This window comes from Pseudorasbora parva, chromosome 20 (genome assembly GCF_024679245.1).
Source record: "Pseudorasbora parva isolate DD20220531a chromosome 20, ASM2467924v1, whole genome shotgun sequence".
Taxonomy (NCBI): Eukaryota; Metazoa; Chordata; class Actinopteri; order Cypriniformes; family Gobionidae; genus Pseudorasbora; species Pseudorasbora parva.
Genome location: NC_090191.1, coordinates 20,272,545 through 20,296,418, shown reverse-complemented (window position 1 = coordinate 20,296,418; position 23,874 = coordinate 20,272,545). Strand labels below are relative to the sequence as shown.

Genomic DNA, 23,874 nt, shown 5'->3' with positions numbered 1-23,874 from the left:
TTTGTCCAGGTGCTGAGTTCAGTTAAACACGCGCAGCAATCCTCTGTAAGTGCAGACATTGTGAAACTAAGAGATTCATTGTATACCAAGGTCACTGCGGAACTTTGTGAGATTCCGTTTATTGAATGAGTGACAGCTTTTAGTGAATATAAATGTATATTACCAACACGTATATTACACGCTTCAAAACATTGACCCATCCACATATACATGCGGGATTCACTTGAAAAACGTGATGAATGACAGTTATAAACATTCTTGTCGAAATGAGGCTCCTAAAAATGTCATGAAAACACGATTCCTGGCTGCATATCATTATCCATGGATCACTGAATCTTTGGTAAGTTGTAAGGATCGTTTGCTCTACTCGTGTTTTTCTCTAGTAACTCCAGTCACGCAGCAGCACTTCTGCCACTCAGCCCCGGCTGAGGGGGCGTGTTACGGCAGGAAAGTGACGTCGATGCACGATCCTTACAACTTACACCAAAGATTCAGTGATCCATGGATAATGATATGCAGCTAGGAATCATGTTTTCCTGATATTTTTAGGAGCATGCTTTCGACATGAATGTTTATAACTGTCATTCATCACATTTTTCGAGTGAATCCCGCATGATATGTGGATGGGTCAGTGTTTTGAAGCGTGTAGTGGTGGTAATATACTTTATATTCACTAAAAGCTGTCACTCATTCAATAAATGCAATCTCACAAAGTTCCGCAGTGATGTTGGTATCTCTCATTTTCACAAAGCCTGCACTTACAGAGGATAGACGCGCGTGTTTAATTTTTCGAGTGAATCCCGCATGTATATGTGGATGGGTCAGTGTATTGAAGCATGTATGTGGCCACTTGTCATGAATGGAAAACAATAGTTTTATTCAAATTCGAAATATATATTAGACCTATTAATACAAAATAAATAATAATTATATTGCACAGACAGCGCGCGAAGAGTGCTCCCTTTATAATCAAAGCTGTCACTCATTCAATAAACGCAATCTCACAAAGTTCCACAGTGAACCTGGTATACAATGAATATCTTATTTTCACAATGTCTGCACTTACAGAGACGCACGCACGTGTTAACTGAACTCAGCACCTGGACAAACACTCGAGCGGTGAGTGGATTCCAAGTTCAACACCTGTGATTGGCCAATTCCGTTGTAGATATCTACAAACTTGTCTGTGATTGGCTACATTACTCACCGAGGCGAAAACACGTTGGAAATGTAATCATTTGAAGAGTGCAAAGATACACACTGGATCATTTGCTAGCTCCTTTTCGCTAATAATATGCTATTATTACGAATTCTTACAGAGGATTACAGATCCTAGACAAGCAGTTCTATGCATGGGCAGCATTTCTAAAGCATGGGCAGCATTTCCCTCTTAAAGCAGAAGCAGCAGCAGGTTGGCTGTAGCCTGACAAGCCAGGCCCACATCAAGATGTTTGGTCTGGAAACTCACCATTGACAGGACTCAATCCGAGGGGCGGGATAAACGGTTGTCTTTCAAACTCCCTCTGCACGCGATAGGATAGCGCTACAAACCAACCAGAGCAACGAAGGTGAAGCAGAGCTTGTTGATAGATTAAACATTCGCCGTATCCGGTCGGCAAAACTCCGAACACATCTTCCATTTTTAAGAATGACTTCAGGGCCATTCTTTGTTCTTTTCTCAGAGAAAAGCTTAACTCCAAGTCTTCCAGAGTCGCAGTCAAAGCTAATTCGAAAGACCGCCGTTCGCCAGTTTCTATGTTTACTAGAAGCACGCAAACGCAACTCGGCCATCGTCATTATGGCCCCGCCCACCAACTCTATACACGATGTGATTGGCCCGGCTAGAGTTAGGCGAATACAGCTCAGAAGGGTATTGAGAGTTGCTAGAAGACACTCGCGGGCAGATTAAATTTGCTGCCGCTAGGGTGCGTCTAGATTTCTAGGCTAGGTTGGCTGTGGTTTGAGTTAGAAAATTACACGCTTTTACCCCCCCTCTGGCGCCGGGCCTGGTTTTGTGTTTTCGCTGCATTCACGCAGTAAACCAATTCTGCCTCTCAGTCTTTTTGCCACTCGGTAGGGCGTAATCGCAGTCTCTCCAGCTGACAGTGACGTCACGTGCATTCCCTCTATATAGGTATGTTGGGCTGCAGATGGTGTAATGTGAGCTGCTTAAGGCTGTGCTATGTGACAATATCCACTGTTTATGGTTTAGAGCAGTGTAGTGGTGGGCAGACAGAGGCTTTGTGAAGCACTGAAACAGTTGAAGCAAATGTGCTGAAGCTTCAAAACAATATCCGACACCCGTCTCCATGACACCATCTAGTGGTCACTTGCATACATCTGTTGATCTGAAATAACCTTGACAGTGATCTACTGTTTGTAAAAAAAATAATAATACTTGAATTCAACTATGTTTATACAGTTTATTATTAAATTGTATAATTGTTATAAATGAATGCATTGTCCTGCTGGTACCATCCTGGTGCACAGTGTCTATGATTATTTTGTTTTTCCCTTATTTTTTAGTGTTATTTGTGTAAATTCTGTTGTGTTTCTTGCTAACATATTTCCTCTTTCTCCAGGAGCCAGTGTGGATTTGCACTGGGAAACAGGGGAGGCTAGCTGCTGTGTGTGTATACTGACACAACTGCTTTAGGGTGTGTGTGCGTGTGGTGCCAATGCATTGTGAAGTTGAGGTGGGTTTGCATAACCATCCTGAGTAGCAGCCGGCCTGCCTCATTCCTGTGTCCTCAAACAAACATTGAAAAGAGCGTGAAGGATGAGTTAAAAACTAGTATGTTAAATTAAATATAATGTGGATTACTCATTTCTGTACTAGAATATTCTGCCACTATTTTTTTTTACAAAGACTCCATTGCATCTTAATAGACTTAATTATCATTTACTTTACAAATGTAACGATTACTATATGTACATGAGGTACTGTTTGTGAATATCTATTCACAGTATATTTTTATAATTCATTAGAACTGGTCCTTTTACAATGTGTTTAAAATTTTGGTAACGCTTCACAATAAGATTTAATTGTTTTAAATTAGTTACATTAGTTCACTACTTTAGTTAACGTGAACTAAGAATGAACAAATAATACTTCTACATCATTTATTCATCTTAATGTTAATTTCAACATTTACTAATTAAAATCTGTATTTGTATTTAATAACATTAGTGAACTAATAATGACCAGTTGTATTTTTACTAACAATAACAAAGATTAACAAATCCTGTAACAAATGTATTGCTTATCTGACTGTTCCTTCAGTTTGTTTATCCTGAGTTAAAGGGTTAGTTCACCCAAAAATAAAATTGATGTCATTAATGCCTCACCCTAATGTCGTTCCACACTCGTAAGACCTCCGTTCATCTTCGGAACACAGTTTAAGATATTTTAGATTTAGTCTGAAAGCGTCCTAAGTGTAGAAGCACTTGTGTCCAAAAACGGAATAAAAACATAATCAAAGTAGTCCATCTGTGACATCAGTTAGTTAATTATAATCTCTTGAAGCATCAAATACATTTTGGTCCAAAAACAGCAAAAACTATGACTTTATTTAGCATTGTCTTTTCTTCCGCATTTGTTTTTGAAACCCCAAATAAAGATTCAAACGTTCATGAATCGTCGTATTGATTCGGATCGCCAATGTCACGTGATTTCAGCAGTTTGACACGCGATCCAAATCATGAATCAATAAGCTGATACATGACCGTTTGAATCTTTATTTGAGGTTTGAAATCAAACGCAGAAGAGAAGACAATGCTGAATAAAGCCGTAGTTTTCGTTATTTTTGTACCAAAATGTATTTTCGATGCTTCAAGATATTCTAATGAACTAACTGATGTCACATATGGACTACTTTGTTTTTATTCTCTTTCTGGACATGGACAGTATCAGTGTTGTCGAGTCCGAGTTCAGAGAGGGTTGAGTCCGAGTTCAGAGAGGGTCGAGTCCAAGTCGAGACCGAGTTCAAAAAGGGTCGAGACCGAGACCAGATAGAGCCGGTGCAATCACAGATATATTTATATCGATTCCTCATTCAACCGATGTCTGTGTGTTTGAGAAGTGTGCCAGAGGAAGAGAGGGAGGGTGACGTTAGACATTTTTGGTGGAGATGCTCCTTTATCCAAACAAGGTTTGGATTTCTCTGTGACACTTTTGTCCTACTTTGTAAACAGTAAATATATTAAAAATGTAGTATTATTGAGGTAAATAGGTACAAAAGTAATTCAAATCTCCCAAAACACAGCATTAATGCATAGATGAGGAGTAAACAAAACAAAATTATATATTATTTGTATTATTGAAAATGTACTATATATTTTCTACAATTATGCTTTCAATTTTGAGGTCACACAGACCCCAATGCCCTGATTAGTAAACAGGAAATAAGGACCATTTCAAACATACATGTGCACACAAACTCACCTACACAAAGTCACAAACAGATCGGCAGGCGCGCACACACTGACAGCTGTCTCAATCGAGATGTTGGGCTGCTCAGTCTCCACGACAGGCGCTGAATCTGAAATCGACCCCCTATACCCTGAAATAGGGCATTGTTTGAAGGGACGGCCATTTGTAGTGTTGTCCGACACCAGTGGACATGTTCAAGTGCACTCATTAGTCTCACGTTGTGAGCTGTGAGGTGTCCGACTTTACGCACCCGTCTTCATTCACTCCAAGTTGTATTAGTGAACAAAAGTAGGGAATGTTATTCGTGTCTTAAAGATGAAAGTTTAAAGATTGAGGTTTTAAATTACTGAACTTGTGCTCAAACTTTAATGCACGAACAAACATCATAACCAAAACATCCTGCCTCTCTTCCTCATGTTCCCCTATCCCATCGTCCTACCTAGATAGTTCCCTCTGCTGGTCACATTAGGCATTACATTTAATCTACTGCATATTAACCGTCTATCTGATATCAACACAGGGAATAGTGGATGAGGTTGATGTATGTACCGATCTGTTGGTGTGTGTGTGAGTCTGTGAAAGAGAGAGTTTGTGTGCACATGTATTTTTTTATGTGTTTTAAGTATACTTACAAAGTAATTATTTGGTTTTGTTTAACTCTGAAACAATTTTCGAGTTGCGTTGTGGTAACAATAGCTACGGGTAATGCCAGCAGATTGAGGAGTGCAACAATTCTACGTCATCAAACTAGAGCTCAAACAAAATGGCGCCGCCCATGGTCCAAATATATAATCGTTTTTTTAAATAGATATTTATCTTTCATGGGTTTTCTACTACATTTTTCAGTAAGAGACATCATTTATGTTATATTAAGCCATACAAGTCTCAACAATAGGGGATCCCTTTAACAACTCAAAACGTGTAAACATTTTTTTTATACTGTTGCACAAAACAGTATGTTTCACACAACTTTTTATGTCAGATTTCATGCCGTGAAAGATGACACAAGAACTACAAAGTTTGAAAACCCTAATTCTCAGTTCAACAGCAAAGTTCAAAGTTAAAAATGTTTTACTTTTTAAAAAAACATAGGACAACTTGACTTTTGATCTTAATCTTTATTCGATTCATGAATAAAGGAAGCAAGAGTCACACACTTTGTGCAAATACATTATACTCACCCACACAAGTCATAATTGGGTGGAATCTACATATGCACTCCCTCTCAGCTGTGCTATTTAACACTTTCTTAACATTGACAACAAAATAATTTATATGTTGTTATATAAATTATTTAAATAAAAATATAAATAACTGTGGAACTCATATGTGCAGAATGAGACTAAAGATTTTCAGGCACCTGGCCAGAGAAATATGTTTGTCACCATATTTTGAAAATGACCCAGGTACAAAATAGCACAAAACAAAGTACATAAAAAAGCACACATAAACGAATACAAAATAAATCAACACAGAACATTATTTTAGAGTCTTCAGCTTTTCTGGATCTTTCAGCACAGGCTCCAGCAGTTCGATGTCTTTGGAAACCCATTTCTCATTCTGTCGTTTCCTATTAATCTCTGTGATGGCCATCCATAACAGGATATATGCTAATACTCGAAGACAGTTGTGCAGTCCCAAAAACAGAAACCTGAAGGGGGTCACATAAATTTTTAGTATGCGTCAGTTGGTGCTATATAGAATTGTCCCACCAGATTTGCTCACCTGAAAGACTCGGTATCATACATTCTGCAAGCACCTCTTCCACCACATTTCTTGTGACCCCATTTCAGACAGACGGAGTCAATGAGAGCACCAAAGTAAATGGGAGCAGGAATACCACCTTTAACAGAGTGAAATTACATTAATAACAATGGTGTGCCAGACCTTAATGTGAATAACATCTGTGACTTGTTATAAATTCTTGGGGCACTCTGTCTAAATAAACCAAAACGATACATTACTAGCAACTCCAAATGGGAACTTACCGAAAACTCTTAAAACTAACAGCAGCACGCCCACTGAGAGAGACTTCAGCTCAGGATCCACAATCCTGCAAGACATTTTTTTTTTTTATATTTAACATTTAATACAAATTTCCTCCATATAAATATGGTATATAAATCGGAGGGCCACTGCCCTGCAGAGTTTAGCTCCAACCCCAATGAAACAGCTGAACCAGCTAATCGAGGGTTTGAAACTAGAAACTTACAGCAGGTGTACTTAGACAAGCTGGGGCTAAATTCTGAAGGACAGTGGCCCCCTTCAGGACTGAGTTTGGAAACCCCTGATATAAACAGTACCTCAATGTGATGATGAATAAGGGAACAGAGCCCAGACAGTACACAAAGAATGCAAAAGACTGTAGTGCCAGATAGATGTAGAACATTCTAGTACAGCTGCTCTCTCGTGGACACTGTCCAAGCACTACAGAGGAGTTCCCAGCACTCATTCCCCAGCTCTGGACACATGCACAGTGGTGGAAGGTCTGACAAACACACAAAGAAAAAAAAGAAAAAGAAAGAAACTCAAAAACACGTAATAATGATTTTGAGGTCAATAATTAAAGTGGTGGTAAAACATGATTTCACTTTTCTAACTGTGCAATGTTGCTGTGTGAGCATAAACAATATCTGCAAAGATACAACGCTCAAAGTTTAAAGCAAAGGGGGCTTCAAAGAATTTTTTTTAACTTATTTTTTTTTAAAGAAATCAATTTCTAAGGAGTACAGCAAATGGCCTGTAGGGAACTACAGCCTTTTCCTCCAGGGTTGGTGACATCAGCAGCTCCAATATTTACATAAACACCTCCTCCAAGAATATTAAATTAAAGGGGGCGAGGCCATTTTTTATTGCTGTGGAATAGTAGGCTGGAGTGCCATCTGTCGTGCAGATGCGGGAGTAACTGATAACTGAAAATAACTGATTTTCATCTAGATTGCAGGTCCACTTTACAGGGATGGGGGAGTTAGGGATCAATGGTTAAAATTTATTTTTAAATCTGTCCCTTATAAATATTACCCAAATCTCTGTCTCTGTGCTGCACATTTTTACAGTGAAAAGCTCACAATTGCCGCGAGTTCAAAGCATGAATTCGCACAACGGCTTGTCCTGAAAGATGGAGCAGTTCCAACTTTAAAAACAGAAGCTGTTTACGGCCCATAAGCTAAGCTGTAAGTATGATTAATTTTTTGTCAATGGATTTGTAAAATGCTGTTGATCTGGCGCTGAGCCACTGAGCGCAGTGTCTTTAAATGTTTATTTTAGGTTTCATACACTTCAAATTACATTACACAATCACAAACATGTCATATATCAGGAGAAGTGGATGATCTTAGGTTTAAATCCAGCAGGCCCCCATCTCCGTCAGTGTAAAAACATATAATGGCGGCGCCGACGCCCACAGCCCATGATAACTTTACCGATCAACTAACACAATAATTTTCTACCCTGTTCCTTCACGTAATGGTACATAAGGTGAATTCTGGGTGATTGTGACACTTTTCCCAAGTCATCTTAATGCCAAAAAGTGTCCCAAACACCTCAAATTCACCGTATTTCAGGAGAAGTGGATGATCTTGTGTTGTAAATCCAGCTCCGTCAGTGTTGTAATATAATGACGGTGCGGACGCCCACAGCCCGTGATAACATTACCGATCAACTAACACAACCCATTTTCGATCCTGTTTCCTCACGTAATGCCACGTAACATATATCAGGTGAAGTGGATGATCTTCTGTTGTAAATCCAGCAGGCTCCGACTCCCTGTCAGTGTTGGAAACATGTAATGGCGGCGCCCCACCCCACCCACAGCCCGTTATAACTTACTGATCAAGAAACACATGCACTAGGCGGTTAGCGAATCAGAACACAGCTGGGCCAGCTAACCAATATGAGCCCATTGCGTACTTTTGAGGGAACAGCTTCATAGAATCCAGAAACCATCAGACCGTTTTTACAAGGAGGGTCAGAGCAGTGTAGAATAAAGGTAAAATATATGCAAAAATAATGCAATTTTTTAAAAACGAAGCATGAACACATGTTGCAGTGCACCCTGTAAACAATATCAAGCCTTCGAAAGAATGTGTTTTACCACCCATTTAAAAGTAGTTGTTTACCATATTCCATCCTGTGCCACTAGTAGAATTGCAGCCTGCATGACAAGGAGAGATGTAGGTCACTCCATTCTGTCCACACACTGGATCCCATTGGAAGTCAGGACACCCACAGCCGGCATTGCAAGAAGTGAGATTCTGAACATCTACAGATCTGCAACATAAACAATTGACTATATTATATTACATATTTATATGACCCTGCTGTACATAGGGCAAGCAGATTGTTAAATGGATAGATTGGATTGATGGATAATGTATAGTTTCTATGATGTGATAAGATATACAAAGAGTATGATTGTAGATTAAAGTACCCTTGATAGGGCACTGTGACCCCAGCGACATCTATATTTTCACAGCTAAGAGCGAAGTAAGGTATGGTGAGAAACAATGAGGCAATAGCCGTGAAAAACGTCATTCTTGCAGATCCCAGCAGATCCAGTTTAAACCTCTTCATTATCCACCCGCTCAGTAACATACCCAGAGCCAATGGTGGAATAGTTGTCACACCTACAGAAATGTATAAGCACATTTAACTAACTAAATAAATAAATAAATAAATAAATGGCAGTAATCATGGCAGTTGTCACCTATGAGAAAGTTGGTCTTGGATGCACTTTGTCCAAATTGCTGTTCCAAATATTTTGGCGTATATGTTGTGAATATGGCAAAGGCATTGAATGTCACAACGTTGGAAACCAGGTAAAGGATATAGATCTTGTTGGTGAGAAGACGCTTCAGAGATGGCCCAAAATCTAGAAAATAAGCAAATTATATATATTTTTTTGAACAATAGTAGACCTGCAAACCTTAATTGTATATTCACGGGTTTGTGTGCCCATATAATCTTAGTGAAAGTGGTAAACAGATTTGGCTTGCAGTCTGCTATAGAGGGGCTCAGAGAGGATATTCTACCCGATCTCCGATTGCCCCCCTATAACAGGCAAATTGAATGAATAAAATAATGAGTGAATGCGTCATTCATATAGCGCTTTCATATGTACTATTATACACCCAAAGCGCTTTACACTCGTGTCAGGGATCTCTCCTCAACCACCAAAGCCACCACAAAATTGTACAAAAGGAGGAGCAGGGGAGGAGGAGGGATGCTTCAGGAACTAAAAAGGGGAAGAGGTAAGCTGCTGGTTTTATACTTTGGTATTAATTGAAAGATTAGATGGGCGTACTCCTCCTGAAATTACGTTTATTAACTTCACTATGTGGTCTGTGTAAGGCTGCCATACCTTTAGCAATATCTGTAATGCTGGGTGTGTGTTTAGTTTGGTTTGAGGGGTGGCATTGCTCAGAAGTTTCTTCCGGTAAAGCTCTTGGCAGGAACCAGAGAGGAAAAGCAGCATGGAGAGTAAACAGCCCAGAAACCACATAACCCAACCACCAGGCCCCAACCCAGCGAGAGTCCTGAGGGGTGATGGTCACACTTTCTGACAATGAGAAGAAAATATACAAATAAACAATACAGTATGAGTTAGAAAAATATGTTTTACACCTCCACTGGACTTATCATCTCAATTGACCATTCGCCCATTCTAAGCGTTCAAGTCACACCTGGGACCGCATTTATACTCACCACAGTCACTTAGTTTTTTTGATATCTGATTAGAACAAACAGACTTAACTGTTTATAGTTGGTATATTACCTGTCCTGCAATCCCAAGTGTTATTTTTATTGTATCATTCTTACCTGTTCACAATCCATAACCTAAAAAAGTTCCTGCACTTGGGTTCACAATCAAACTGTGTGTGTTGTCTACCTGAAAGAAGACCATACACTGCAAAATATGCTCTTCTTCATATTTTTGTCTTGTTCTAGTCTAAATATCTAACAATTCTTAAATCAAGATGCATTCACTATTATAAGTAAAATGACAAGATTTTTTTTCTGTTTTGTTGAAAATAAAAATCAAAATTAAGTGAGTTTTTGCTTAAAACAGGCACAATTATTTACCAATGGGGTGAGAAAAATAATCTTGTTTCTGATTAAAATCTTTTTTTTTTTTTTTTTTACGTCCTGAACAGAATTATTGAATTATTTTTCTCACCCCATTGGCAGATAATTTTGCTTGTTTTATGCAAAAACTCACTTCATTTTGATATTTTCCCCCAGAAAACAAGGACAAATATCTTGTGTAATTTTACTTATCAAGTAAATGAATCTTGATTTAAGAATTTTTAGATATTTGGACTGGAAACTACTAAATAAGAAGAGCAGTGTACCTTTATTATGAACCCAGTGGGATCTTAACTCCTCTCAGAGGACTTGACCAAGAGACTCCTCTCAGAGAAATTCTTAAATTCTCTCAGAGATTCCCAAGCGGATAATATTCACTCCTTCATCTAAACCACAGAGAGCAACAATATCTTCATCCCTGCCATCTCTGTTGTTGAGATCAACAATACTTCCTCGAAAAAAGAGTCCTTTTTTCTCACCACAGGGGCCACTCATTGGCTATTCTCTCAGGTAACAGGAGTTCCCATTGAACCTTTTGTCCTAGCTAGAAACGCTACCCTTTATCCACCTTTTTTACTCCACCAGCTGTATTATGGTTTTCCCATCCATAAACTCCTCAGGGGTCCCTCTTTTTACTGGCTCCCTCTGGGTCACTTCTCCGTTCAGTTTTATCTTTTTACTTATGTCCATTGATTCTGCCAGACTCCTTGTTCCTCCAGCCTTTTGCTCCCCTAATTCTGTTTCTTCTGATTATTCTGATTATAACTATCCCATATAACTATTATCTCTAGCTTCGGACAGGCATCTGCGTTGGTTGACAAAATTATATACTTATCGCTGCCAACATGCTGTGCTTAAACCTAGTCAGGTCACTCATTTGTATAGTGTTTTGTACAGTTGTTAATAGATAACTATGCAGGAAGTAATGCAGGACTAATAAGTAGCACTACATTAACACTTCAGCTACTACTATTAACTAACATAGAAACAAGCTGAACTAATCAGTAAGTAACATCGAATTTAAGAGATATTTCCTAATTAAATAATCAATAATTTCTGACTGAGGTTAGCCCCATTAATTACTATTAACTAACTGACCAATTATAACAACATTATTGTGGGTCTGAGATGTAATTAATCATATTCTTTACTCTGAATAAAGTTATAAAATGCATCACTAATTAGTTACTTAAGTGTTAGTCATTATGCAGGAGCTATCTGGACCATTATGGGTTTTCACTTTAAAATAATGGTCCAGATCACCAGTAGTCCTTGAAGAGTGATTGGTTACTTGAGTAATTAGTGATGCATTTTATTACTTTATTCAGAGTAAAAAAGGAAAAAAAATGTAAGAACTACTAGTGATCTAACAATGTTTTCCACTGTTAAATAATGGTCCAGAACACTAGAAGTTCCTGCATAATGACTAGGTAACACTTAAGTAAATAGTGATGCATTTTATGACCACATTGAGAGTAAACAAAGATAAATTCTCACATCTCAGACATGTTAATGTTGTGATTAGTAATAAATTAGTAATTCTCTATAATTTTTCCTTGTTACCTAATTATGAATGATGCCAGTCTCATTCAGTAACTATTAATTACCTAATATCTTAGTCCTGAATTCAATGTTACTTACTGATTAGTTCAGCTTGTTTCTATATTAGTTAGTAGTAGCTGAAGTGTAGTGCTACTTATTAGTCCTGCATTACTTCCTGCATAGTTATCTATTAATAACGGACCATTATGCTAAAGTGTTACCAAAGCTTGCATTCAGTGATGTGCAGGAAATATAGTTTGGGTTATGCGGGCAAAATTCACTTCTGCTGTGTTGCAGCTCTGGGAAGACAACATGTTTCTAACTAAGGCTATTATTGCCAACATATTGTACTAAGCAAAGCTCATGTTTGTTCTTTAAGCTTATATATCAGCAAATCGCTAATGTTGTCTGTTTGTATTGGGGGGGGGGGGGTGCTTGTTGCTCAGGCTCATCTGTTTATCATTGTAATCTTACTTGTTGCTTTAGGCTTACCTGGCTATTATTGAGAAAAGATATTTTAAAAAAGGAAGTCTCAATCTATTATCTCTAGTAGCGCTTGATCGATGTTGATCTCCTAATCTTCACTTTCTTTTATTTCCAAATGGTATGTCGTTTACGGATATTTTGCATTGGGAAGCTCAGAAAAAGAACCCTTCTGTGTGCCCTCTTGATTTCAATGTTTGAAATCAAGAATTTCAATGTTAGCTTCTCACGGGTGGAAGCTAGCGATTATAAGAAACTAGTGATTATAGTTTATAAAGTTATACATAACACCCCCCCACCCCCCAATTCTTGGCCAGAGGCTAAAGACTACAGCCAGCAGAGGGAGCTATTTCCACATGTCTTACACCCACGCATGGGGGATGGGAGATCGCACTCACATGGATTCATTTAAACGGACCTATGGTGAGCAATGTAAGTCTTTTAACTTCTCAAATTAATTTCTATGAAAGTTAAGCTTCCAAAGGCATGAACTGAAAACGCGCTAGCGTGAACACGCGTTGTGAATGTATTTGCCGCAAATGTGGTCGCTATTACCGATTACCTCAGCTCTTATCACGAGAGCTCAACTCTTTTATGTTAAATGTAATCTGACTCCTGCAGCGTTAGTGCTGTGAGACTCACGCGGCGACTCAATCATTATATTGAACAGACACGTTCTAGGAATTTAAGGCACCAAATTCAAAAATAATTTCATATTTCTACTACATTAATGACACAGTTTAAATACAGATTCATCTTTCCAGCACTGAAGTACACCTTTAACACCCCTGGAGCCAAATGGATTACTTTTATGGTAGATGGAATGTGCTTTTTGGGCTTCAAAATCCAAGTTACTGTTTATTCTCATTTTAAAGCTGGGAAGAGCAAGGATATTTAAAAAGACTCTTGTGTTTGGCGGAAAGAAAAAAGTCATATTTTTGGCTCTTCTGTTGTTTTCACTCAGCCGAATTTGCTGAGTCCTCATTATCTGTCTTCCTATCTTGGGTCACTTGCTCAACTGGCCTTTCCTGAGACTCCTGCTCTGCTGGCTTTTCCAAATGTCCATTACCATATTAATACTCCATGGAGTTTGTATAGTTCCACAATGTAGTCCAAAGAGTAAATACTACTACGCATTAAAATAAAGTAAAACTGCACTTATTTATTTTATTTTTTTTTTACTTTTTTGTTAGTGACCTCTAAGGTATGTACATTTTAACTCACCTTGATTCACAAAGCCAATATCTACATAAAGACTAGCACACAGAGATCCAAGCAAATAACCAAAAATTGGTCCGATCACTCCGATTGATTGCAGGCAACCTACAGAAAAGGAAAACAAAAAAAGGAAAAGGAAATGGAATCACATGAAGGACAAGGGTACACTCTTAGACACACACACAACAATTTTCTCACCAATGTAAAAAGCTGAGTTTTCAGGATGTGCATAATCATCTAAGAAAGATATTCCCAAAGGGCCGATGCTGGCTTCCCCAATGCCACGAATAATGTTTCCCAACAGCACAATCACCCATGTGGGTGAGTTTTCCTCTTCTCCTTTTTGGCACCCTATACAACACATATACAAAAGTTGTCTCTGTTGGGAATTTTACTGCATTTTACAATTAAAATATTCCACATGCTTTTCCACAAAGAGTAAAACCATGCATTACCAGAAACAAGCTGTTGAACAGTATTCTGGGTGTCAGATGAGCATGTTGACCTCAATGTGAAATTATCAGCATCATTAGTGTGGGCGGCAGCTGTATCGTACTTGTACCTGTCAGAAACAAACAGACACATAAATAGTCAAATACAGATCTTCAAGAATACTAATTGTTATGAGATGGATCTTCATTAAATATGTATGGATATAGTAATTATGAGTTTTATGTGATGGCCATCTATATTAATTAAAATACAATTGATATAGATATAATCACTTGAAACACATCTTTTAAAATCAACAAATATTTTATTAGATAATAGAAATATACTTTAACTTGATGTTTGGGCTAAATTACACAGTCATTAAGTTTCATCTTTTCTTGATAATGTTATAAAGGTTTTTTAAAATAATATGGAACTGAACATGAATAAAAAAGTAATTGTTAAGCACTATAAAAATGTTTCATCATCGACACTCATTTGTCACTGACCCATAAATGTCAACTCACCGGCCCATAATGAACTGAGGCAAGGCCATCACCAGTGTCCCTATACCCATCAGCAACACCCCTGCTCCAATGATCTTGGGCCTGTGAAACTTACTACCAAAGTAGCTTATCACAGTAATGACCAACAGATTACCTGCAAGCAAATGTAATGTTATTTAACAAGTTCTGTTGTTTCATAGCATACCGTAAAATCAACGCATTTGAGTCCAAAGTATGAACAGCAATTCAGTCACATTACAGCATCAGTGACTCACTGGTGTAAGTACTCATCTAATGGGTGAAGCTCTGCCCTCATATCTCAGTGCAGCTCGACCCATCTCAACTCACCCATTTCAAAGCTGCCATCAATGATCCCAACAGTAGAGCTTGGGATCTCAAATCGCCTCTCAATCTGAGTGACGGTGCTTTTGGTGTAAGCTCCCGTCATATATTTCGAGAACCAACAGAAGGCAAGCACACCAAGAAATATCTTTCCAGGCACAAGGGGAGAAAAGAGATTAAGTTTAGATTAAACCTTTTTTAAGCATTACAGCTATATATGTATATTGTCTCTTGCCTTCAGGCTTGGGGAGCAGCATTTGGCCTGAGTTGTTTTCTTATAATTGTCTGAATATTCCATTGGTCTGGGCTCAAAGAAACCATCCGTACTGCACAAAACTTGGTCTTGGTCTTCACTATGGGCTAGTGAAGAGGTAAACAAATAACCAACTGATGAAAGATGAGAGAAGACAAACTCTGCAAAGTTAAAGTTGTGTATTAATGTGGAAAAATGAAAAAAAAAAGTATAATAAAATGTTAATAAAAAATGTTGACAGTAAACCCTTTTAGTCAATTCATGTTGATATTTTAGCATATTGTTGGGATTATGCAGTTCATGATAATATTAATAATTTTTCAACGATTTATCAAAATATTTTATTCATAACTTTGTACAATCAGCCATTTAGATACAATTTTGAACTGCCTTGATTCCAAAATACATAAATAAACAAATAAAGTTGAGAACCACTTCTTAACAGACTTTAAGACTTTATCCATTCATTTCTATCATGTCAGAGATGATCCAAAGGAAAACAAATTCTAATCAAATACAAAGAAACATTAAAATATTCTTAATTCACAAGTTTGAAACACTCACATGTCCAGATGTGTCACAGAGAGGAAGCAGATGAACAATCAGTTGAAATATGCCCAGAGCGGGATCTCTTTATATTCACCTACAAGCCATTAGACAGTTTTATTAATCATTAACTTGCACTAAGTGTTCCTTTAAACCTACTGTAGAACAAACAAACTGAAATTGATGAAATGGACTAAATTACTAAATTATTTGTGATGTAAAAATATGCTTTTGAGATGCATCGAATTGTACTTCTGAGACACTTTACATGCGTTATACTAAGTGATAACAATGTACTAAATGTATCTTGTATACATTTATGCTGAGTTACTGTTAGGATGCAATGTCAGCACTGTAAAAAAATATTTAGAAAAAAAGTTACCTGGTTGCCTTAAAATTTTGAGTTCATTGAAATACATTTTTTTTTGAGTTAATACAATGAACATTTTTAGAGATTCGACAACCTTTATTAAAATATTATTAAAAGATTTTGTAAGCATATTGGGTAATTGTGTGTGTTTTATTTCTGATGATGCAGTGAAACATGCCAAATTGTGCTATTTTCATGATTTATCAATTTTTTTATGTGATTCAGATACAACATTTTGAGTTTCTATTTATTAAACAAATTTCTTTCATTGTATTAACTCAAATTTTTAATTTCGATAAACTCAAACTTTTAAGGCAACCAGGTTACTTACTTTTTTAAGTTAAACCAACAAAAACAAAATTTGGCACTCATAGTATCTAAGTTTTTATTTTGATACCATAAAAGTATCGCCGTTGTCCGCCGGTGCCCAGCCCTAGAGTTGCTAGACTACATTTGCAGCAAAATAGATAGGGTGCGTCTAGATTTCTAGGCTACAGGATGGCATCATAACATGATTAATTCTGGAAATATGATAATGAGCTGTCATTCTGGATGTGACTACCAATGTAAAACAAGTTAGGGGCTATTTAATGTTTTATGCATTTTGGCGATTCATTTACACAAAAAATTGCATTTTGAAGGTCTGAGAAATACAACTTTGAAAAACAGGGTTAAAAGTGCAAGTTTTTAAAAAAATTATACCATTATTTTCTCCATGTAAATAACAAAAATGCAACTTTGTGAAAACAGTGATGTCATGTTTAATAAGTGTTCTGTCTATAGGTACGTAGCATTTCTTTACAAAGTAACATCGCCAACTACTGACTTGCAAGCATAATACCAATTTTTTTTGTCGTTTTTGCAAATCCATTGTGAACAGGGCGTTTCCATTTTTCCATTTTTAGTACATCATTGCTGCATAAATGTACCCTAAGTATGACTTTAAAGTTGTTCTTGTCTTTTTATGAGTATTTATATGGCAAAATGTACTAATCACCATACATTTAAAACAGATACCATTAACAGCATTAAAAACCAAACAACACAAATCTGCTCTTTCTTGGTGCATTATGTATATTTTGGCAGTTCACATTTGCCTTCTCTGTCTTACAAAATAGTAAACCTGCAGTTAATACATACTAAATGATAAAAATCACTTTCTTACAAATAATTGCAGGTTGCAACAGATTTGCAACGCTTCAATAGTTTGTCAGCTACTGGCAAACCCAGGATACTGTGTGTGCAATTTGGTGTCCTAAAACACAATGTACCAGTTAGTAATTTGTTGGTACTCTTTGGTCATTTCATCATTTACTAATTGACAACATAACTTTGAGGTCTATGGTTGACAACTCCAGCAAAGGAAAATAAGTAAAAATCTTCATTCTTTATTGGAACAGGAAGGCAGTGTTCCCCAATCCTAGTTCTGCACATGCAATAACATGTGAAATTAACATTTTACATTTACATTACAATTATATTTCATTATATGAACAATACACTATATTGCTAAATGTATTGGGGCACCCTTCCAAATCATTGAATACAGTTGTTCAAATCTCTTCAATGGCAGCAGGTGTATAAAATCAAGCATCTACGCATGCAGACGCTTCTACAAACATTTGGGAAAGAACGGGTCGCTTTCAAGATTAAGTGAATTCAAGCGTGGTACCGTAATAGGTTTCCAGCAGTGCAATAAGTCCATTTGTGAAATGTATTCACTACTAAATATCCCACGGTAAACTGTTAGTGGTCTCAAATGAAAGTGGAAGCAACTGGGAACAACAGCAACTCAGGAACAACAGCCACATAAAATCACAGAGCAAATTTTCTGCAGATATAGCTACAGGCCTCCAAACTCAACTTAAATTAGCTCAAGAACAGTGCATAGAGAGCTTCATGGAATAGGTTTCCATGGCCAAGCAGCTGCATCCAAGCCTTACATCACCAAGTGCAATGCAAAGAGTCGGATGCAGTGTTGTAAATCATGCTGCAACAGAACTCTAAAGCACTACTACTCTACTATAGCTGCAAAGGTTGGGCCAACTCTATATTAAACCTTATGGATTAAGAATGGTATGTAATTAAAGTCAATGAGCATGTAAAGGCAGGCATCCTAAAACATTTGGCAATATTGTGTTTGTATTCCACAAATGAAAGACTCCAGGAAGGAATTCTTGTTTAAAACTGAAATACATTTAAATATAAGAGCTTCTTGATTTTTATTAAAACAAACTAATCAGCTTTTTTATTCTTTCTTGGGTGAATGTAAATGTTATAGGTTGATTTGCCTTAAAACATTTAATCAACCAGTATGTAGTAATGTTCAAAGCATTGCTCTGTTTGTTTGAGTAGCTGGGCAACAATGGCTATACTCGCATGATGCGGGGCAACTTTTTTCAGACCAATGGCAGATTGGCAGATTTTTGGTAAAACTGATTGAAAATCACTTTTAGCTTATAACTGTACCATAAAAAAACAAACAACTCTGGATCCTAAAACCGATAGTACAATAGAAGAGCATAAGTGTTATGAAAAGTGACAATGGCGTGGCCTGCAGTTCTGGTCCCTAAATGTATTAGTGGTTCTCCACCCATTTCTGTCTCAAAAATGTCTCCTGGTTTCCCTGAAATAGTTCCATAATGATGTTGTGGTGCTCATTGCAAGCCTTGACTATTGGTTGTTTCTGTTTTTTCTCTGGTATCAGTTTTAGATCCATCAGGGTGGTGCATCTCTGGAACCTGAAGTTCAATTTCATGTTGCTTGCTGGCTGTTTGCTGTAATGCTTTGACCTCTTCTTTACTATACTGCTTCCGCAGCAGCACAATGACAGCAATGATGAAGAAATAGGAGCATCCACTTAAACATGTAGTCAGGCTCAAGAAGATCACTCTGAAAACAGAACACCAAGGTTTTTGTAAAGACATCCAAGGTTTTTCAAAAGTGAGCTTTAGGAATTTAGTAAATATACAATAGGGCCTATATTTATATGGGCATTTAAAGACTTAAGTATCAGATGCTTTGTCCCATATTTTATAATGGCATATAATTACAAATACACACCTGTACATATCTGAGTCATACATCCGGCAGGCTCCTCGCCCCCCGCACCTCGTCATTCCCCATTTTAAGCATGTTGAGTCAATGAGAGCTCCAAAATATACTGGCGCAGGAATACCACCTCCAGAAAGATATTAGACATTATTGCAGTTTACAGAAAACATAATAGGCACAAAATGTAAAATATTATAATAGTACAATATTGCCTTACTGCTTTTTTTATAGTTAGACATTTATAGCTCGCCTTAGTAGCTAAAGTAACACTTTATAACCATAATCTGAACATTAATTGTACCTAGAGTTCGCATCACAAGAGTTTGAATACCCAATGCCAGTGACTTCAGCTCAGGTGCAATGCATCTAAAAACACATATTATAAAAGGTAAATACATGACATACAGAGATGGAATTGTAAGTCAGGAATACTTCAAATAAAAATAATACACAGAAACATATACACAGGTCAGGCATAATATTATGACTTTCCTATTATTGTGTTAGTCCGCCTTTTGCTGCCAAAACAGCCCTGAACTGTCGAAGCAATCCACTAGACCTCTGTTGACCCCTGCCCAATGTTGGGGATTTCAGCGGTGGACAGGGGTCAGCATGGGCACCCTCTCTGGTCTGCGGCTATGCTACCACATAAACAACAAACTTTGATGCACTTTGTATTCTGACACCTTTCTATCAGAACCAGCATTCATTTCTTGAGCAATTTGAGCTACAGTAGCTTGTCTGTTTGATTAGACCCCATGTTGCTCAATGCTCCCCACGTGCATCAATGACCCTTGGCCACCCATGACCCTGCCGTCGGTTCACCCCTGTTCCTTCCTTTGACCACTTTTAATAGATAATGACCATTGCAGACCAGGAACACCCCACAAGAGCTGCAATTTGGGAGATACTCTGACCCAGACATCTAGCCATCACAATTTAGCCCTTGTCAAACTCGCTGAAATCCACATGCTTGCCTATTGTTCCTCCTTGAACACCTCAATTTTGAGGACAAAATGTGCACTTGCAGCCTAATGTATACCACTCACCAACAGGTGCTGTGATGAAGAGATAATGAATGTTATTGAGTCAACATGTCAACATATCAAGTGAATATTTTGTCTTCAAAGCTGATGTATAAGATGCAGGAAAATGGGCAAGCATATGGATTTGGAACGTGGATCATGGGGATGGCCAGGTGCATGTTGCTTAGCTTACCTGGGGAACACATGGCAGCAGGATGGGAAGAAGGCAATGGTGGAGGCAGTGTGAAGCTGCGAAACCTTGGATGGCTTGGGTCCTGCCATCCATGTGGATGTAACTTTAACATATACTATCGATCTAAGCATTGTTGCAGACCATGTACACTTACATGTGTGTAATTCCATTGAAATGGTATTGCCAGGTGGCTGTGGCCTCTTTTGGCAGGATAGTGTGCCCTGCCACAAAAAAATAATAAAACAAATAATAAAACAAATTGGTACAGGAATAGTTTGAGAAGCACATCAACGAGTTTGAGGTGTTGACTTGGCCTCCAAATTTCCCAGATCTCAATCCAATTAAGTATCTGTGGAATGTGCTGAACAAAGAAGTCCGATCCATGGAGGCCCTACCTTGCAACTTATAGGACTTAAATAATCTGCTGCTAACATCTTGGTGCCAGATACCTGCTTCAGAGGTCTAGTGCTGTCCATGCATTGACAAGTCAGGGCTGTTTTGACAAGTAAAACTAAACTAAACAATATTAGGAAGGTATATTCAAAATACATACTGCTTTCTTTTTCTAATGGGAGCAAAACATTTCCAAGACTGTCCAAAAAAAGGTTCAGGAAGTCCTTACCTGGATAAACAAATGGACCGATAACAGCAGATCGGTCCTTTCAAACACTCCCTTTAATATCTGCGTAAGATACTTAGATGGCATAATTAAACTAAGGCCAAATCATGGCTTAATCTAAGCCCTGTCTGTGAAATGTCTCATTTACATATGTCCCATACAGTAAGAATATTTGATAACACTAGAATACCATGCCTATTTCAGCTGGAAAAAGGACAATACGGAAGACACATCTTGCCCATATGGAAGTTACACATTTGGATTGGCAAATATGCTACATAAAGATGGGCACTGGGGTAGCTTTGACCTAATTAGGGGAAAGTCAACACTGACAGGGACGGCAGAGCGGACTCTGCCAAAGGAAAGACATGGACCATGGAAGAATACACATTTCAGATTAACTGTAGGGATCACAGCATATGGACACCTAGCCTGGCACAGGGCTCAACCACTGGGCTTACTATACTCAAACAGGGTTCGCCAGCTGGGGAACTCACCTAAGAGCAGTATAGCACACATATACGGTCCTTAGGAGGGGAATGGCGCAGCAAGCGAGACACTAAGCAGGTATCCAGTGTTACTGGCTACTTGAAGTGAGTACACGAGAGGATACCAGCTCTACAGTGAGGCTATAGAATCTTGGGTGTCTCCCAGCTCTCTATTTATTTATCTACCAGCGCCAATGCCCAGGAAGAAGCAACACTTCTGGTAAAGTGAGCTCTCCACCCAAGGGAGAACAGCTCACCAAGTTGCAAACTTGGTATCCCAAGATGATGGCATCCACTTTCCGGTGGGCCAGTCTCTGCTTGGATACAGCCTTTCCCTTCTACTGGTCTCCATAACAGACAAAGAGCTGGTCTGAGGTCCTGAAGCTCTGTGCCCGGTCCATGAAAAGGCGCAAAACATGAACGGGACAGAGGAAAGTGAGGGCTGGATCTGCTTCCTTCGGGGAACCACTTGCAAGTTCACCACCTGGTCCTTGGAAGGAGTGGTGGAAAGCTTGGGTTCATATCCGGCCCGAATTCCAGGCACAATTAATCAAACAAAAATGCTTGCAGGTCCTCTAGCCTCTTAATGGAAGCCAGTGCAGTCAGGAGTACTGCCTTTATTGACAAAATGTTTAGCTCAGTTGACTGCATTGTTCCTTAAGGGGCTCTCTGTAAGAGAAGGGTCCAGCTGTGGCTTGGGCGTTCCTCTCATGGAACAAGAACGCCTATTGGGCGTTCCTGGTAACGTCTCATCGAACCAATCGCAATAATTTTCTCACTGGGTATGATGTTATTATCCCCTTCCATATGCATGATTTTTTCCCCAAACCAGTTCAGCGGAAATGCCCTGCAACCAATTTAACATTTCATTGGCCATGTCAATCACAATAACGATTGCCTACACCCAACCCTGATCTCTAAACCTACCCATCACAAGAAACATTCTGCATTTTCAAAAAAACATAATTTAGTACGTTTATAAATCCATTTATATTGTGAACACACACACACATAATGGTTTTGTTTTAGGTGTAGACATATACGCGGAACAACAAGCGGGGATGATGGTTTGTTTAGGCGTAGACATTCACGCGGAATCACACAGCGTAGACATACACGCTCAAAATGCGTACAGATAACACACCACTTGGCTTTAGAAAGTGCCGTGTATGTTTATGCAAAGTCATAATGTCATGGTGTAAGATGATAGATCTTATTTTGAAGCTTCTGTTTGAAAAAAACTAACTAGCGAATGTTGAGTATAATAATCCAGATGTTAACAGCCAGCAGTTCAGCAGAAGAGGCGAAGAAGAAGAAGAAGAAGAAGAAGAAGAAGAAGAAGAAGAAGATGAAGTTCCAGTCTGTGAAAACGGTAACCCCCCACCAGCACGATAACGCCCATTTGTGGCCGCAGTTGGATGATATTGCTCTGTAAAGCTGTAAGCACCAACGAGAGATCCTCTAGGTACGGGGTGAGAGCGAGGAGGATTTAGCTTTCTCGCACCCCTCAGGAACCTGATAATCAGGTCATGCTTTCCCACAGATTTACCATCAACTGCATCGTGATGTGTGACAATTGTGGCAACAAATTAGGGGGAAGTTAACACCGGGATGGACGGCAGAGCGTCTGCCAAGTGAAAAACATGGGCTCACCGACAGGGAAGCTGTACCGTAGAAGAATACACATATGGGATCATCGTAGATATCTACGGATTTAAAATCAACTGCATCATGAGTGGGGTGGTGGGAGACAGCCTTTGCTCCAACCCTTTCTACAGACAGGAAATCACCATTCTGATTGGGCATCTCCCGGGGTCTTCCCGGTAAGAAGAACACAGGTTCTACCTCAAAGCATAAGCAAGCTTAGTATAGGGCTTTCTTGCTCAAGTGATGGTGTCTACCACTGGCTGGTCTACCACCATGTGTACGCTGGAACCTGTGCAAAAATCCATTTATGAATTCCAGTCAGCAGAAGGTTGTGCGTGCGTGCATCTCAACTCTGTCTCCTCCCCGAAATCACCATTTATGGAGCTTACAATACTTTGTTTTACTATGCATAACCTCATCAGCATATGATTTCCATGCATATTCCCATCTACTTGACACAATGTTTAACACTGTCAAAGGTACATACGTATGAACTATAAATGCCATCAGTGCCTTACACATTAGATTGCTGAAAATCACCCAATATATGGGGGTGGCAGTGGCTCAGTGCAGGTTGTCTACAAACCAGAAAGTTGGTGATTCAATACCCGGTTCCACCTGACCAAGTGTCAAGGTGTTC

General features: G+C 38.6%; 2 protein-coding genes across 8 annotated transcripts in view; both read right to left on the bottom strand.

The window, feature by feature from the left end:
* Positions 1-5,581: 5,581 nt before the first annotated feature.
* LOC137049824 (solute carrier organic anion transporter family member 1C1-like) lies at positions 5,582-15,887 on the bottom strand. 2 transcript variants are annotated; one of them, XM_067428532.1, is made up of 15 exons: positions 15,857-15,887; positions 15,275-15,426; positions 15,046-15,187; positions 14,719-14,851; positions 14,215-14,321; positions 13,958-14,110; positions 13,766-13,864; positions 9,792-9,989; positions 9,138-9,302; positions 8,862-9,057; positions 8,551-8,701; positions 6,736-6,920; positions 6,421-6,485; positions 6,158-6,275; positions 5,582-6,083 (listed from the first exon to the last, which is right to left on the bottom strand). In XM_067428532.1, the coding sequence occupies exons 2-15, from the start codon at positions 15,335-15,337 to the stop codon at positions 5,912-5,914; spliced, it is 1,947 nt and encodes a 648-aa protein (XP_067284633.1). In that variant the 5' UTR covers positions 15,338-15,426; positions 15,857-15,887; the 3' UTR covers positions 5,582-5,911. The 2 variants fall into 2 exon arrangements, with proteins under 2 accessions (XP_067284633.1, XP_067284634.1); XM_067428533.1 differs by having other exon boundaries at positions 15,275-15,399; positions 15,857-15,875.
* A 155-nt stretch (positions 15,888-16,042) lies between these two features.
* Positions 16,043-23,874, bottom strand: part of slco1e1 (solute carrier organic anion transporter family, member 1E1) — a 32,633-nt gene continuing 24,801 nt past the window's right edge. For 4 of the 6 annotated variants that reach the window (XM_067428529.1, XM_067428530.1, XM_067428528.1 and 1 more), the window contains 3 exons: positions 19,564-19,628; positions 19,272-19,389; positions 16,043-19,100 (listed from right to left, as the gene is read on the bottom strand). In XM_067428529.1, coding sequence (XP_067284630.1) covers positions 18,866-19,100; positions 19,272-19,389; positions 19,564-19,628 — 418 coding nt within the window. In that variant the 3' untranslated portion in view covers positions 16,043-18,865. Of the gene's footprint in view, positions 19,101-19,271; positions 19,390-19,563; positions 19,629-20,634; positions 20,702-23,874 lie in introns of those variants that run through there. The other 2 variants (XR_010899729.1, XR_010899730.1) reach the window with 2 other exon arrangements.

Bases quoted from the DNA above. Each gene is read 5' to 3' on its own strand.
- LOC137049824 (XM_067428532.1), bottom strand. From the start codon at position 15,337: ATGGAATATTCAGACAATTATAAGAAAACAACTCAGGCCAAATGCTGC. The intron at 14,322-14,718 runs GTGAGTTGACAT...TGTTTCTGACAG, and splicing joins CCTCAGTTCATTATGGGCCG to GTACAAGTACGATACAGCTG. The intron at 9,303-9,791 runs GTATGGCAGCCT...CTTATTTTCTAG, and splicing joins CATTACAGATATTGCTAAAG to ATTTTGGGCCATCTCTGAAG.